This window comes from Chelonia mydas, chromosome 14 (assembly GCF_015237465.2).
Source record: "Chelonia mydas isolate rCheMyd1 chromosome 14, rCheMyd1.pri.v2, whole genome shotgun sequence".
Lineage (NCBI taxonomy): Eukaryota > Metazoa > Chordata > Testudines > Cheloniidae > Chelonia > Chelonia mydas.
In genome coordinates, this window is record NC_051254.2 from 34,085,846 (window position 1) to 34,098,896 (window position 13,051).

A 13,051-nucleotide genomic window follows, 5' to 3' on the forward strand; every position below is an offset into this window, starting at 1 on the left:
CTGCAGCCTCACAGTCGATGCCCCCCAGCTCCTGAGTCCCTCCAAAGTGTCTCCTTCTGGCATCCACCCCGATCGCTGGATTCCTTAGTTTCACCTTACCGCCCCCGCCCCCAGTCCTCTGTCACACAGCACTTGAGTTCAGTCACAGTAAAACAAAAGGGAATTTATTTAAGAAAGAACAAAGATTCACACAGAAACAAGTGTGAGTGACAGAAGCAAATGGCTACATACAAAACAAAATCATAAAGCACAAACTAGGGCTTAAGCTTACTCATGGTCACCTTTCCTATCTAATAAAGTAGATTCTCACCCCAAAGTTCAGTCTGTCACAGGGATTGCTGGCCCCACGGACTAGGACCTGGTCTTTCATAAAGCACCCCTGCTCGGCCAGGTACCTCCTCAGTGAACGAGTGCAGTCTCTTTCTCCTGTCATATAAGGAATCAGTCTTTTGTCTTTATTCCCAGACAGGGCCGCCCCTCACTGTCATATCGTCTTTTTCGCTTCCACGGGGTATTGATGTTTATAGTGTCTTTGGCTTCATTGATTGTTCTGGATTGGTAGACAATTGAGCGATACATTACATAATAGATGAGCCAGGGAGGGATGACAACTCCCTCCCAGTTAAATGGGCCATCACCGAGACACGATTCCCTGCTGATAAACTCTTACTCCAAGACTGTAAGGGCAAAACTTTTAGTATAGCTACATTATTCCCTATATGTACACCTCACAATAATTGAGTATCGGTACGTTACAAGCTTTCAGTAGACACCTTGGATGCTACCCTTTATGGATAAACACCATGAAGGTGATGTATTAGTTGTAGTGAGTTTGTCAGGTCTGAGACAGGAGTTGCTTGTAAACAGCAACCTCTTTGCCAGTTGGCACCAAGGGGCCCCTGTGTCACAATAACCCCTTCGCTGTTGCATGCACGATACCAACTAACCCTATACTTTCCCTACCCATCATTAAAGCTGCAGACCACTCTCACATCCCTTCTCACTGCTGTCAATACCCGTTCCAATACAGAATCATTTAGGTCAGTGCTTTTCAAGCTTTTTTTCATTTGCGGACCTCTAAAAGATTTTGAATGGAGGTGCAAACCCTTTGGAAACCTTAGACATAGCGTGCGGATCCCAGGTTGAAAACCACTGATTTAGGTTATGTCAATAGCAGGGCACTGGGGTCATCTTGCCCCGGGCAGTGAGGACCTCTCAGGGTTCCTTCCCACCCTGCATTTCTGTGATTCACACAGGAACTTAGAGTGGAGCAACTCCTAGCTTGTCCGCGGCAAGGAAATCCTTGGGGTTCACAATGCCTGAGATAGGTACTCAGGCTCCCTGAACAATGAATGAGGAGCGACGGGGCAAAGACTGGGAGTCACAAAAGCCAGGGTGCTCTGCTCTGCCTAAGGTAACCCCTGGGAGATGCTAAGCACAGGAGTGTGTCCCAAACCCGCCCCCTCACAAAGTTCAGCACCTAAATCCTGGCTGGAGGGAGGTGCATCCTTCTGATTGGGGCTCTCAGCCCGTCTCTTTGAAACAGATGCAACTGCCCTGTAACTCTGAGCCTCAGGGGGTACAGCACTCCCCCAGCACATGGGAGACCCTGGATCCAGTCCCCCTGCTCTAAAGGCGTGTTCATTATTTATAATCAATCAATTATGACCCTACTTGGAGCGTAGCTTTTAGAAGGAGACTCCAGCCTTCCTGTAAAGTTTCCAAATGATGGCAACTCCACCACATCCCTTGGTAAATGGTTCAGAGTTGCTCCAAGACAGGGGTAGGCAACGTGTCCGTAGTAAAAATTGTGATGTCCATGGCAATTTGAAACTGGGTTGAATGACTGAAAGACATCACCCTTCCCGCAATGTCTGTCACTAAGTCCAGTAATTTTGTCAAGTGTCCGTCACACTACATGGTGGTGCTGACCTGTGCTCCAAGAACGATTTGGGGATCTGGAAAACCAACCTTACAGTGAAAGACTCAAGAACCTCAAACTATGTAACTTAACAGGGAGACGGAGAGCAAAGCTTCCACAAAGAGTTGACTAGAAGTACCTACAGGGAGGGTGTTGATGGTTGCCAGGGACTCTTCAATCTCCTAGACAAAGGCGAAATGAGAGCCAATGGCTGGCAGCAGAAGGGAGACAAATTTGGGCGAGAAAGAAGGGGCACATTTTTAACAGTGAGGGCAATTGGCCATTAGAACAGTTTGTCCAGGGCTGTGGTGGATTCTGGATCATTTGGAGTCTTTAAATCAGGGCTGGATGCCTCCTTCTAAAAGATCCTCTCTATCTCCGGGACAAGCCATGGGTGTTGACAGGGGTGGGCTCGGGCTAAAGAGGGTTTACCCCCTGCCAGATCTGAGAGAGGCTCCCGCTTGGTGAGAGCCCACTGGCTGCCCAGCAGGAGGACGAGCAGGGAGAGTCTCCGTGGCCCGGTGTGGTGCTGCGGGCAGAGTCCATCCTGAGCGTGCCCAGCGCACCAGGCCTGTCCCCGGTGTGGGGAGTAAGATGGAGGGAGGGCAGGAGAGGGGGAAGGGGCTGCAGAGGAAGGAGAGAGACAGACACAGCCAGCTGCTGCCACACAGCTCCCTGTGCTCCCAGCCCCCCACCACCCTTCCCTTTCCCCCTCCAAACCCCCATCATAGACCCCCCAATTAATCCCTTCCCACAGAATTGCTCCTCAACCCTCTCCCATAGCCCCCCAACCGACCCTCTGCCATAGACCCCCCAACCCTCCTGCAGTCCCCAGCCAACAGCCCCACCATAGACCCCCATATAACCCCCAAACCTATCCACAGCTCCTGTTTAAATCCATCCAACCCCCTTTTACCCCATCCCCAAATAAACACATCCACACACCCCCAGAGAAAACCAAACCCCACAAAAACTCCTTCTGCCACATCCCCCACCCACCACACTACACCAACCCTCTTCTCCCCACATATATCCACCTCATGGCACACCCCTCCAACTAAACACCCCAGAAAACATCACCCTGACAGCACCCCCTCACCCCCACCCAGACCTCCCCCTGTCGCTGCTCATCATCCCCCAGCCCCATTCCCTAATAAACCCACCTCTGAAAACCGTCCCTACACCCCCATCCCTCACCATCCTCAAACCACTTCCATCCCCACACCTCCCTCTGTCTTCACCCCAGCCCCTTCTGCCACTGCTCCAGCACCCCGACTCCCCCCAGGGCCCTTTTGTGGCCCCCAACACCCAGGTCCATCTACCCTACCCATCAGCCCGAATGCCCCCAGCTCCTGGCTACACCAACCCCCCTCTCCCTTCTTCAGTCGCTCTGGTCCCCTGGGGCTCACCCCGGAACCCCCCACAGGGCCCCTCACCCCTTTACCCTGGCACCAGCATCCTACCTTCACCATATGTCGGGCTGGGGACCTTTTTCTTCCTCCTTAGCCTTCCCCTTCCTTTTCCCCTTGGGGTGGTCGGAGGTCTGAGCCCCCACTCATTGGAATGAGCCACCCAGCAAATCTGAGAGTGGGGAGAGCCAACAGGCCAGAGCAGGGCGCCGGGCCCAGCCCCACAGGACACTGCTGTGGGGTGAGCGTGGGGCAGGCTGGCTCTCCAACCTCCCTCCCCTCCTTGCTGGGGCCTCATCTCCGCACCAGGCTGGGATAGAGACAGCGACCCTGACACCGGAGAGTGGGGCCTGAGCATTTCAGTGAGCTCCCGCAAAGGGTATCTTCACCAGCCCCCTAGGGCGATGGGCCTGAGGGGGGAATCACTGGCTGGAAAGCTCCAGCCTCTGCTCTGCGGGAGATGTGACTAAAATGATCAGAATGGATTTTTTTCACCTTAAAATCTATGTATCTAGGAGCTCCTCACCCCCCAGGAAAAGTGGGTTAACGGGGAAGTGTGAATCTTGCAGGGTGGAGAGTAGGTGTGTGCACATGGGCGGGGCGGGGATTGTGAGTCTGGGCCCCTCTCTCTTTCCTCAGCTGAGTAGAAAGGAGCACAGTGCAAACCACCTCCAAAGATTTTGACAGAAAACTGAAAACAACAGAACATTTTTTTTGAGAGAGAGGGAAAAAAAAAGGTGAGTGAGGTGTTACCTTTGATCGGTCCAGCTTCTGCTGGTGAGAGAGACAAGCTTTCATGCTTACACAGAGCTCTTCAGTCTAGGAAATGTACTCGGTATCACAGTTAAGTACAAGGTGGAACAGATAGTTTATCATAAGTAATTAACTCACATTTCAGCGGACCATTCAAGTTGAAATGTCCCATTTAGTTGGGGATTGGTCCTGCTCTGAGCAGGGGGTTGGACTAGATGACCTCCTGAGGTCCCTTCCAACCCTGAGATTCTATGATTCTAATATTAACACCTGTCAGGGTTCCTTCCCCACTCTGAACTCTGGGGTACAGATGTGGGGACCCACATGCAAGACCCCCTAAGCTTATTTTTACCAGCTTAGGTTAAAAACTTTCCACAGACACAAATTCCACCTTCTCCTTGAACAGTATGCTGCCACCACCAAGTGATTTAGACAAAGGATCAGGGAAAGGACCACTTGGAGTTCCTGTTCCCCAAAAATATCCCCCCCAAGCCCTTACACCCCCTTTCCTGAGGAGGCTTGAGAACAATATCCTAACCAATTGGTACAAAGTGAACACAGACCCAAATCCCTCGATCTTTGGACACTGAAAAAAAATCAATCAGTTCTTAAAAGAAGAATTTTTTTTTTTTAAAGGTAAAAATCCCCTCTGTAAAATCAGGTTGGAAGATAACTTTACAGGGTAACAAAAGATGCACAAAACACAGAGGAACCCCCTCGAGCCTTAGTTTCAAAGTTACAACAAAACAGGGATAAACCTCCCTCCAGCAAAGGGAAAATTCACAAGCTGAGAGACTGGTTCAGAATGGTTTGGAGGACATGGATTGATGTCCGGTCCCTCTTAGTCCTAAGAGCAAAGGAACACAGAAACAAAGAACCGAAAACAAAGCCTCCCGCCCCAGATTTGAAAGTATCTTTTGTCCCCATTGGTTCCTTTGGTCAGGTGCCAACCAGGTTCCTCCTTACAGGTAAGGAGGAATTTTAGGCTACCCTTAGGGTTATGACACCCCCCCGCCCCCCAGTCATGGGAGGGAGGGTGGGAAATGCAGCTGTGTGTGTGTGGGGGGGGGGGGGGGGGGGGGTTAGTTGGTTACAGTTTGTTGTAATAAGCCATAAATCTAGTGTCTCTATTCGGTTCATGATTTTTAGTGTCTTGCAAAGTTATGAATTTAAGTTCCCAGGCTCATCTTTTGACAGGGTTGTGCAGATTTCTTTTGAGAATGAGGACTGAGAGGTCAGATGTAGAGTGATTGCTTTGTGAAAAGTATCATTAAACAATTACAATCCACACTCGATGGGGATCACATTCTGAAAGAAATCTTTCCTGAACCCCCACTTCTGGCTTTCAAACAACCCCCCATCCTTTCCAACCTCACCATCAGAAGCAAGTTCCCCACAGATCAGGACACACCAACTCAAAGCCGCATCAGACCCTGCCAGAACAACAGACGCAAAAGCAGCAGACATATCTCCTCTGCTACAATGAGCAATACTTCCCCCAACACACCTTTCAAGATCCATGGGTCCTATCTGTGCCTATCATGGCATGTGGTGTACCTCATCCAGTGAATCAAATGCCCAGACAACAGCTATGTGGGTGAAACCAGACAATCACTATGCTCTCAAATGAACTGACACAGAAAAATGATAGAAGACAAACACTGTATCACCTTTGGGTGAACACTTTTCACCAAGAGATCACTCTATAGCAGTCCCTTGAAATATGTTGACTACTTATGTTAAACAAATTGTTCCACCTTATATTTAGCTGACACACTGAGTACATTTCCAAGTCCTGAAGAAGAGCTCTTCTGTCTAAGCTTGAGTCTCTCACCAGCAGAATATGGTCCAATAAAAGATATTACCTCACCCGCCTTGTGTGATGGGATCCCTGGGGTACAACCTGGAGCTGTGGGACTGCTGTGTACCCTTAACTCTCCAGCCTGGGCTGTCTCTCACAATAGTATGCCAGTGATAAGCAGCAAACCCCTCCAGGTGCTGTGATCACTCAGCCATCAGCTTGTGGAGACCCACACCCAGTTAAATTGCATGAATGTTCTCCAAGCCAGTCATGAATTATACAGAGAGAGGCACCAGTCAATCACCCCAGCCTTGCACCCTAGAAACATACCGTCTTACACTGCTCAAGACTCCCTTGGACAGTGCAAGCACATTAATTAGTTGGCCACGCCAACAAATGAAAGTAGACGTGCAACAGCCCTTGTGAAGCTGAGCTGAGATTCCCCAAACACTTCAACCAAAACCACACTGTTTTAGGTAAAATATAAAACCGATTTATTAACTACAGAAAGATAGATTTTAAGTGATTATAAGAAGCAGGCATAGAGATCAGAGTTGGTTACATAAGAAATACAAATAAATTTGCAGTCTAAATTCTACAAATGAAGCAAAATTTGAATCAAACAGTTTCTCCCCTAATAGATGTTACAGGCAGCTCACAGTTCTCTATACACAGGCTGGAATCCTTTCCCAGCCTGGGACCAATCTTCCCCAGTTCAAAGTCTTTGTCTTCCAGACGATCTTCCGGGTGTTGAGATGGTGGAGGAGAGAGGCCAAGTGGTGATGTCATTGACCCTCCTTATACTTTCTCTCCAGGTGCTAGAAAGATCCTTTCTGTGAGGTGGGGTCGGGCAATACCCATTGTGTACCTGCCCTCTGAGGAGTCTCTGGGAGAGTGGATTCTTCTTGATGGGCCATCAACGCCTGTCTGGCCAGTGATGGGTGCCTCTTTGTTGTTATGAAAGGCCAGCTGTGCCCATCTCCCAACCTCACTATATTTCAGTAACACATTTAGCAATTCTTCATAACATCACATACAATGATAGTACCCACAATTCAACAGGATACTAATGTTCAGCAGATCCAGACTTCTCAAATGATCCCTCTCAAGGCACACTTTGTACCAAACACAGCATCCCCCTATCCCAGTGGTGAATAGGGGGGGTCCAGGGTGCTATTTTGAGATACAGAGGGTCACAGCTTGTCTTTGTAATATTCTGGGACCAACACAGCCACAACAGTGCATGACTTTTTTTAAATTTTTTATTTTACAGTTTCCATCTGAAGGTTTTCAGATGTCAGTTGCCAAAAAGCAAAAAAAAAATCATTTTTCAGGTTTCAGTTATTTTGATGAAAAGTCAAAATCTTCTCTCCCCTCCTCCCCCTGCAAAATTCCAACCATCTGTATCACTCTTAAATTTATATATATATATATGGGTGTGGGTGTGGGTGTGCGCAAGCACACACATCTCTTGTATACTGCATTTCTGTATCAGGCCCACTTAGACCCTGCTTCTTTCACAATAGAAACCAGATTGATTGATCCTCATTTCATTCAACTAGTCTGACTTCTGTGTGAGGGCCAGACATTTCCTGACAGCTTTTCTCAGGGCCTCCTTGACTTCTCTGTTTCTCAGGCTGTAGATGAGGGGATTGGCCAGGGGAGTCAGGACTGTGTAGCAGACAGAGAACACTTTGTTCAGGGCTCTCAGGTTGCTGGATTTCAGTAGCATGTAGACAATCATTATGGTCCCATAGAAAAGTGTTACCACGATGAGGTGAGAGAAGCAAGTGGAAAAGGCCTTTTGCCTCCCGGTGGTGGAAGGGATTCTCAGGATAGTGTTAACGATACAAACATAGGATGTCAAGGTTAATAGAAATGGGGAAACTGCATCTGGGAAGGTAAATATGTAAAGAACCAGCATAATCTGGCTGGTGTCACTGCAGGAGAGCTTTAGCATTGGGATGAGATCACAAAAGAAATGATCCATTACATTGGAACCACAGAAAATTAATTGTGACATAAAACAGATCATGATTGTACAAAGTAGAAATCCATTTATCCAACACCCAGCTGCTAGCTGGAGGCACAACTTGCCATTCATACAGGTTCCATAGTGCAGTGGTTTGCATATGGCTAAATACCGATCATAAGACATCGCTGCCAGGAGAGAACACTCTGTAGTTGTTAGAAAACAAAAGAAAAAAAACTGTGTCATGCAGCCCCCCACAGAAATGGTTCTGTCCCCAGTCAGAAGACTGGCCAGCATCCTGGGCAGGAGGGCAGAAGTGTAGCAGGTCTCCAGGCAGGACAAGTTCCCCAGGAAGAAGTACATGGGGGTGTGAAGGTGCTGATCAGTCACAACTAGAGCAATGATGAGGAAGTTCCCTGCCATGGTCACAATATAGATCACTAGGAAAACCAGAAAGAGAGGGATCTGCAGTTCAGGGAGATCCCCAAGCCCCAGGAGGATGAATTCTGTCACATCTGTTTGATTTTCCGCATCTCCTTTCTCCATGAGCTGCATCCTGTGATCGTGAAAAGTAATGAACATCGAAAGATTTGGCTGGACCATGAAATTAGATAGATTTCCATCTTTTGATCCCATAAGAGTTCCCACTGCAAACTGAGAGCTGGGTTTATATTCTCTCACAACAGAGAAACTTCTTCACTTCAGAGAGATTCCCCCAAACCCCAAAGAGCTGTCACCCAGTTAACTTGCCCCTCTTCTGCCCCATACCCCAACTTTTTTCATTAATTGATTCTTAGATTTAAGACCAAAAGGGACCATTTGGGGATGGAGGTTGACACAATTGATTAAAAGAACTTTAAACTAGAAACTTGGGGGAGATGCTCATGTAATCTCCATGCCTGATTCTAAGATTGAGAGGGCGGAAAATCAAGTCAGAAAGGATAAAGCAATGGAGAAAGGATCCGCAGTGGGTCGGAGAATGGACATTCAGAGGAAGGATAGTGCTGATACCAGTCAGATAGGTGACACTGGAAGAAGAATAACTGTACCCGATCAGGCAAGGAATGTGGGCGAAGCCAAGCAGCAACAGATAAGATGTTTGTACACCAATGCAAGGAGCCTGGGTGACAAAATGGTTAACTAGAACTACTGGTGCTGGAAGTGAAACCAGATATTATAGGGATAACAGAAACATGGTAGAATAATAATCATGACTGGAGTACAGGTATTGATGGGTATGTGCTATTCAGGAAAGACAGAAATAAAGGCAAAGGTGGTGGAGCAGCATTGTATATTAATGATGAGGTAGACTAAAGAAATTAGAAGTGTTGGAATCGATAAGACAGAGTCTGTTTCGGCTAAAATCACTTTGGGGAAGAAAGCTTCTGGAGGTTCTCCCAGGATAATCTTGGAGTCTGCTACAGACCACCAGGATCCGATATGGATAGAGACCTCTTGTTAATGTTTGTAATGAAGCAAATACTACTGTGAATTGTGTGATTAAGGGAGACTTTGATTTCCCACATATAGATTGGGGGACAAGTGCTACAAAAAGTAATTTTCCCTCTGCTGATACTCACACCTTCTTGTCAACTGTTGGAAATGGGCCACCTTGATTGCATTGGCCTTGTTGGCATGACAACAGTAATTTTCCTTCCCTTGGTATTCACCCCTTCTTGTCAACTGTTGAGAATAGGCCACTTCCACCTTAATTGAATTGGCTTGTTAGCACTGACCCCCGACTTAGTAAGGCAACTCCTATCTTTTCATGTGCTAGAATATATATTCTGCTTACTGTATTTTTCACTCCATGCGTCTGATGAAGTGGGTTTTAGCCCATGAAAGCTTATGCCCAAATAAATGTGTTAGTCTCTAAGGTGCCACAGGGACTCCTCATTGTTTTTTGCTGATACAGAGTACCATGGCTACCACTCTGAAACTAATAATAGTAGGGCCCAGGTTTTCCTGGATGTGATTGCTGACAGATTTCTTCACCAAATAGTTGCTGAACCAAGAAGAGGTGATGCCATTTGAGATTTGGTATGGGTAAGCAATGAGGACCTCATAGAAGAACTGGTTGTAGGGGACAACCTTGGTTCGAGTGATCATGAGCTAACTGAGTTTCAACTAAATGGAAGGATAAACAAAACTCGATCTGCAACTAGGGTGTTTGATTTCAAAAGGGCTAACTTAAAAAAATTAAGGGAATTATTTGGGAAGTGGACTGGCGCGAAGAACTTCAGGATCTTAATGTGGAGGAGGCTTGGAATTACTTGGTAGAAGTTGCAGGAGCTATCTGAAGCCAGCATCCGAAGCAAGAGGAAAAAATTCATAAGGAAGGGTTGCAGACCAGCCCAGACGAGCAAGCTTCTCAAACAGGTGATTAAGAGAAAGCAGAAAGCCTGCAAGGAATGGAAGATGGGATGGTTCAGCAAAGAAAGCTACCTCATGGAGGTCAGAATGTATTGGAATAAACTGAACATGCCAAAAGGCAAGGGGAGTTGGACTTTGCAAAGGAAATTAAGACCAATAGTAAAAGGTTCTATAGCCATATAAATAAGAAGAAAACAAGGAAAGAATAAATGGGACCGCTAAACACTGAGGGTGGAGATAAAAGATAATCTAGGCATGGCCTAACATCTAAACAAATACTTTGCCTCAGTTTTTAATGAGGCTAATGAAGAGCTTAGGGGTAGTGGCAGGGTGGCTAATGGGAACAAGGATATGGAAGTCGAAATTACCACGTCTAAGGTGGAAGCTCAACTCAAACAGTTTAATGGGACTAAATCGGGGTCCCTGGATAAATTCCATGCAAGAATATTAAGGGAATTGGCACATGAAATTGCAAGCCCAATAACAAGGATTTAATGAACCTGTAAACTTGGGGATCATATCCTAGGATTGGAGAATTGCAAATATACTGCCTATATTTAAAAAAGGGGGGAAAAGTGAGCCAGGAAACTACAGATTTGTTAATTTGGCCTCAATTGTATGCAAGATCTTAGAACAAATTTTGAAAGAGAAAGTACTTAAGGACATAGAGGTAAACAGTAATTGGGGTAAAATAAACGTGGTTTTACAAAAGGTAAATTGTGCCAGACCAACCTGATCACTTTCTTTGAGAAGATAACTGATTTTCTAGACCAAGGAATTGCAGTAGATTTAACCTACCTGGATTTCAGTAAAGCATTTGATACAGTTCCACATGGGAAATTATTAGTTAAATTGGAGAAGATCGTGATTAATATGAGAATTGAAAGGTGAAGAAGGAACTGGTTAAAGGGGAGACTACAATGGGGCATACTGAAAGGTGAACTGTCAGGCTGGAGGGAGGTTACTAGTGGAGTTCATCCAGGATCGGTCTTGGGACCAATCTTATTTAACATTTTTATTCCTGACCTTGGCACAAAAAGTGGGAGTGTGCTAATAAAATTTGCGGATGACACAAAGTTGGGAGGTATCGCCAATGCGGAGGAAGACCAGAATATCAAATAAGAAGATCTGGATGACCTTGAAAACTGGAGTACTCGAAATGGGATGAAATTTAATAGTGCAAAGTGCAGGGTCATGCATTTAGGAACTAACAAAAAGAATTTTTGCTATAAACTGGGGACATATCAGTTGGAAGCGACAGAGGAGGAGAAAGACCTGGGTGTATTTGTTGATCACAGGATGACCATGAGCTGCTAATGTGATGCGGCCATGAAAAAGACTAATGCAGTCCTAGGATGCATCAAGTGAGGTATTTCCAGTAAAGAGAGGGAAGTGGTAGTACCATCATACAAGGCATTGGTGAGACCTCATCAGGAATACTGTGTGCAGTTCTGGTCTCCCATGTTTAAGAAAGATGAATTCAAACTGGAACAGGTGCAGAGATGGGCTACTAGGATTATCCAAGGAATAGAAAACCTATCTTATGAGAGGAGACTCAAAGAGCTTAGCTTGTTTAGCCTAACCAAAAGAACTCTGAGGGGAGATATGATTGCTCTCTACAAATACATTAGAGGGATAAACACCAAGGAGGGAGAGGAGTTATTTAAATTAAGTGCCAATGTGGACACAAGAACAAATCGATACAAACTGGCCATCAACAAGATTATGCCTGAAATTAGATTAAGGTTTCTAACTATCACAAGAGTGAAGTTCTGGAACAGCCTTCCAAGGGGAGCAGTGGTGGCAAAAAACTTAACTGTCTTCAAGACTGAGCTTGACAAGTTTATGGAGGGAGTGGTATGATGAGATTGACTACAATAGCATGTAGCTGATCTGCAACTGATAGCAGCAAATATCTCCAGTGGCTGGTGATGGGGCACGAGATGGGGAGGGCTCTGAGTTACTACAGAGAATTCTTTCACAGGTATCTGCTTGGTGGGGTTAGCCCACATGCTTAGGATCTAACTGATTGCTATATTTGGGATTGGGAAGGAATTTTTCCTCAGGTCAGATTGGCAGAGACCCTGGCGGGGGGGGGTTCGCCTTCCTCTGCAGCACGGGACACAGGTCACTTGCCAGATTAAACTAGTGTAAATGGTGGATCGCATCAGCCCTTGCCCCGCAGCATCATGCTGGGAGCTGAAGATGAGTTACTTGTCCACTGTAGTCTGAGCTCCAGCTTAACAATGTGATGGGGGCGAGGGTCAGACACATGAGCTTCCCCAGAGAAGGGCAGGAATGAGATTGCACCAGGTCAGTGCCTGCAATGAGGGAGTGACAATGACCAACAGCACTGATGGGAAAGTGACTCTGCCAATTGGCCGTGCCCAAAGCACAGATGAAACCTCCCATTGGAGTAGATGCATACTCAGATTCCTCTCATTCATATCCCATTAGTGACCAGTCCAGAAACACTGAAACTGCTTATAATGAATTGCCAGCTATTACTGATTATTGTTAAATATTAATTATTGACTGAGTGACTATCCAAGGTCATACAAAGAGGCTGCGGCTGATCAGAGAAGAGACCCCAGGTCTTCTAAGTCACAGGCTGGTGCCCTAACCGCTGTAGTACCTTATCGTCTGGAAAAAAATTAAGGTAGAGCAGTAAATGCTTGGGCAAAGTTTCCTAATCTGTAAGGAATCCAGTCTCCATTCAGTTCATTTCTAACGTACCCCCTTTTTCGGTGGGGTGCTCAATACTGCCCAAGAAATGCTGAGGGCCCTCAAATCCCACAGAAATGCAAGGAGGAAATACTCAG

General features: G+C 46.4%; 1 protein-coding gene and 1 pseudogene across 1 annotated transcript; both read right to left on the reverse strand.

Moving 5' to 3' along the window:
* The window catches only part of LOC119567669, a 139,324-nt pseudogene that overhangs the window by 44,397 nt on the left and 81,876 nt on the right, over positions 1 to 13,051 (reverse strand).
* Positions 7,036 to 9,130, reverse strand: LOC119567790 (olfactory receptor 5B21-like). The gene has a single exon (XM_037915132.2). The coding sequence runs from the start codon at positions 8,490 to 8,492 to the stop codon at positions 7,443 to 7,445; it is 1,050 nt and encodes a 349-aa protein (XP_037771060.1). The 5' UTR covers positions 8,493 to 9,130; the 3' UTR covers positions 7,036 to 7,442.

Excerpts from the sequence above, each read along its gene's own strand:
- LOC119567790 (XM_037915132.2), bottom strand. The coding sequence starts at position 8,492 with ATGGGATCAAAAGATGGAAATCTATCTAATTTCATGGTCCAGCCAAAT.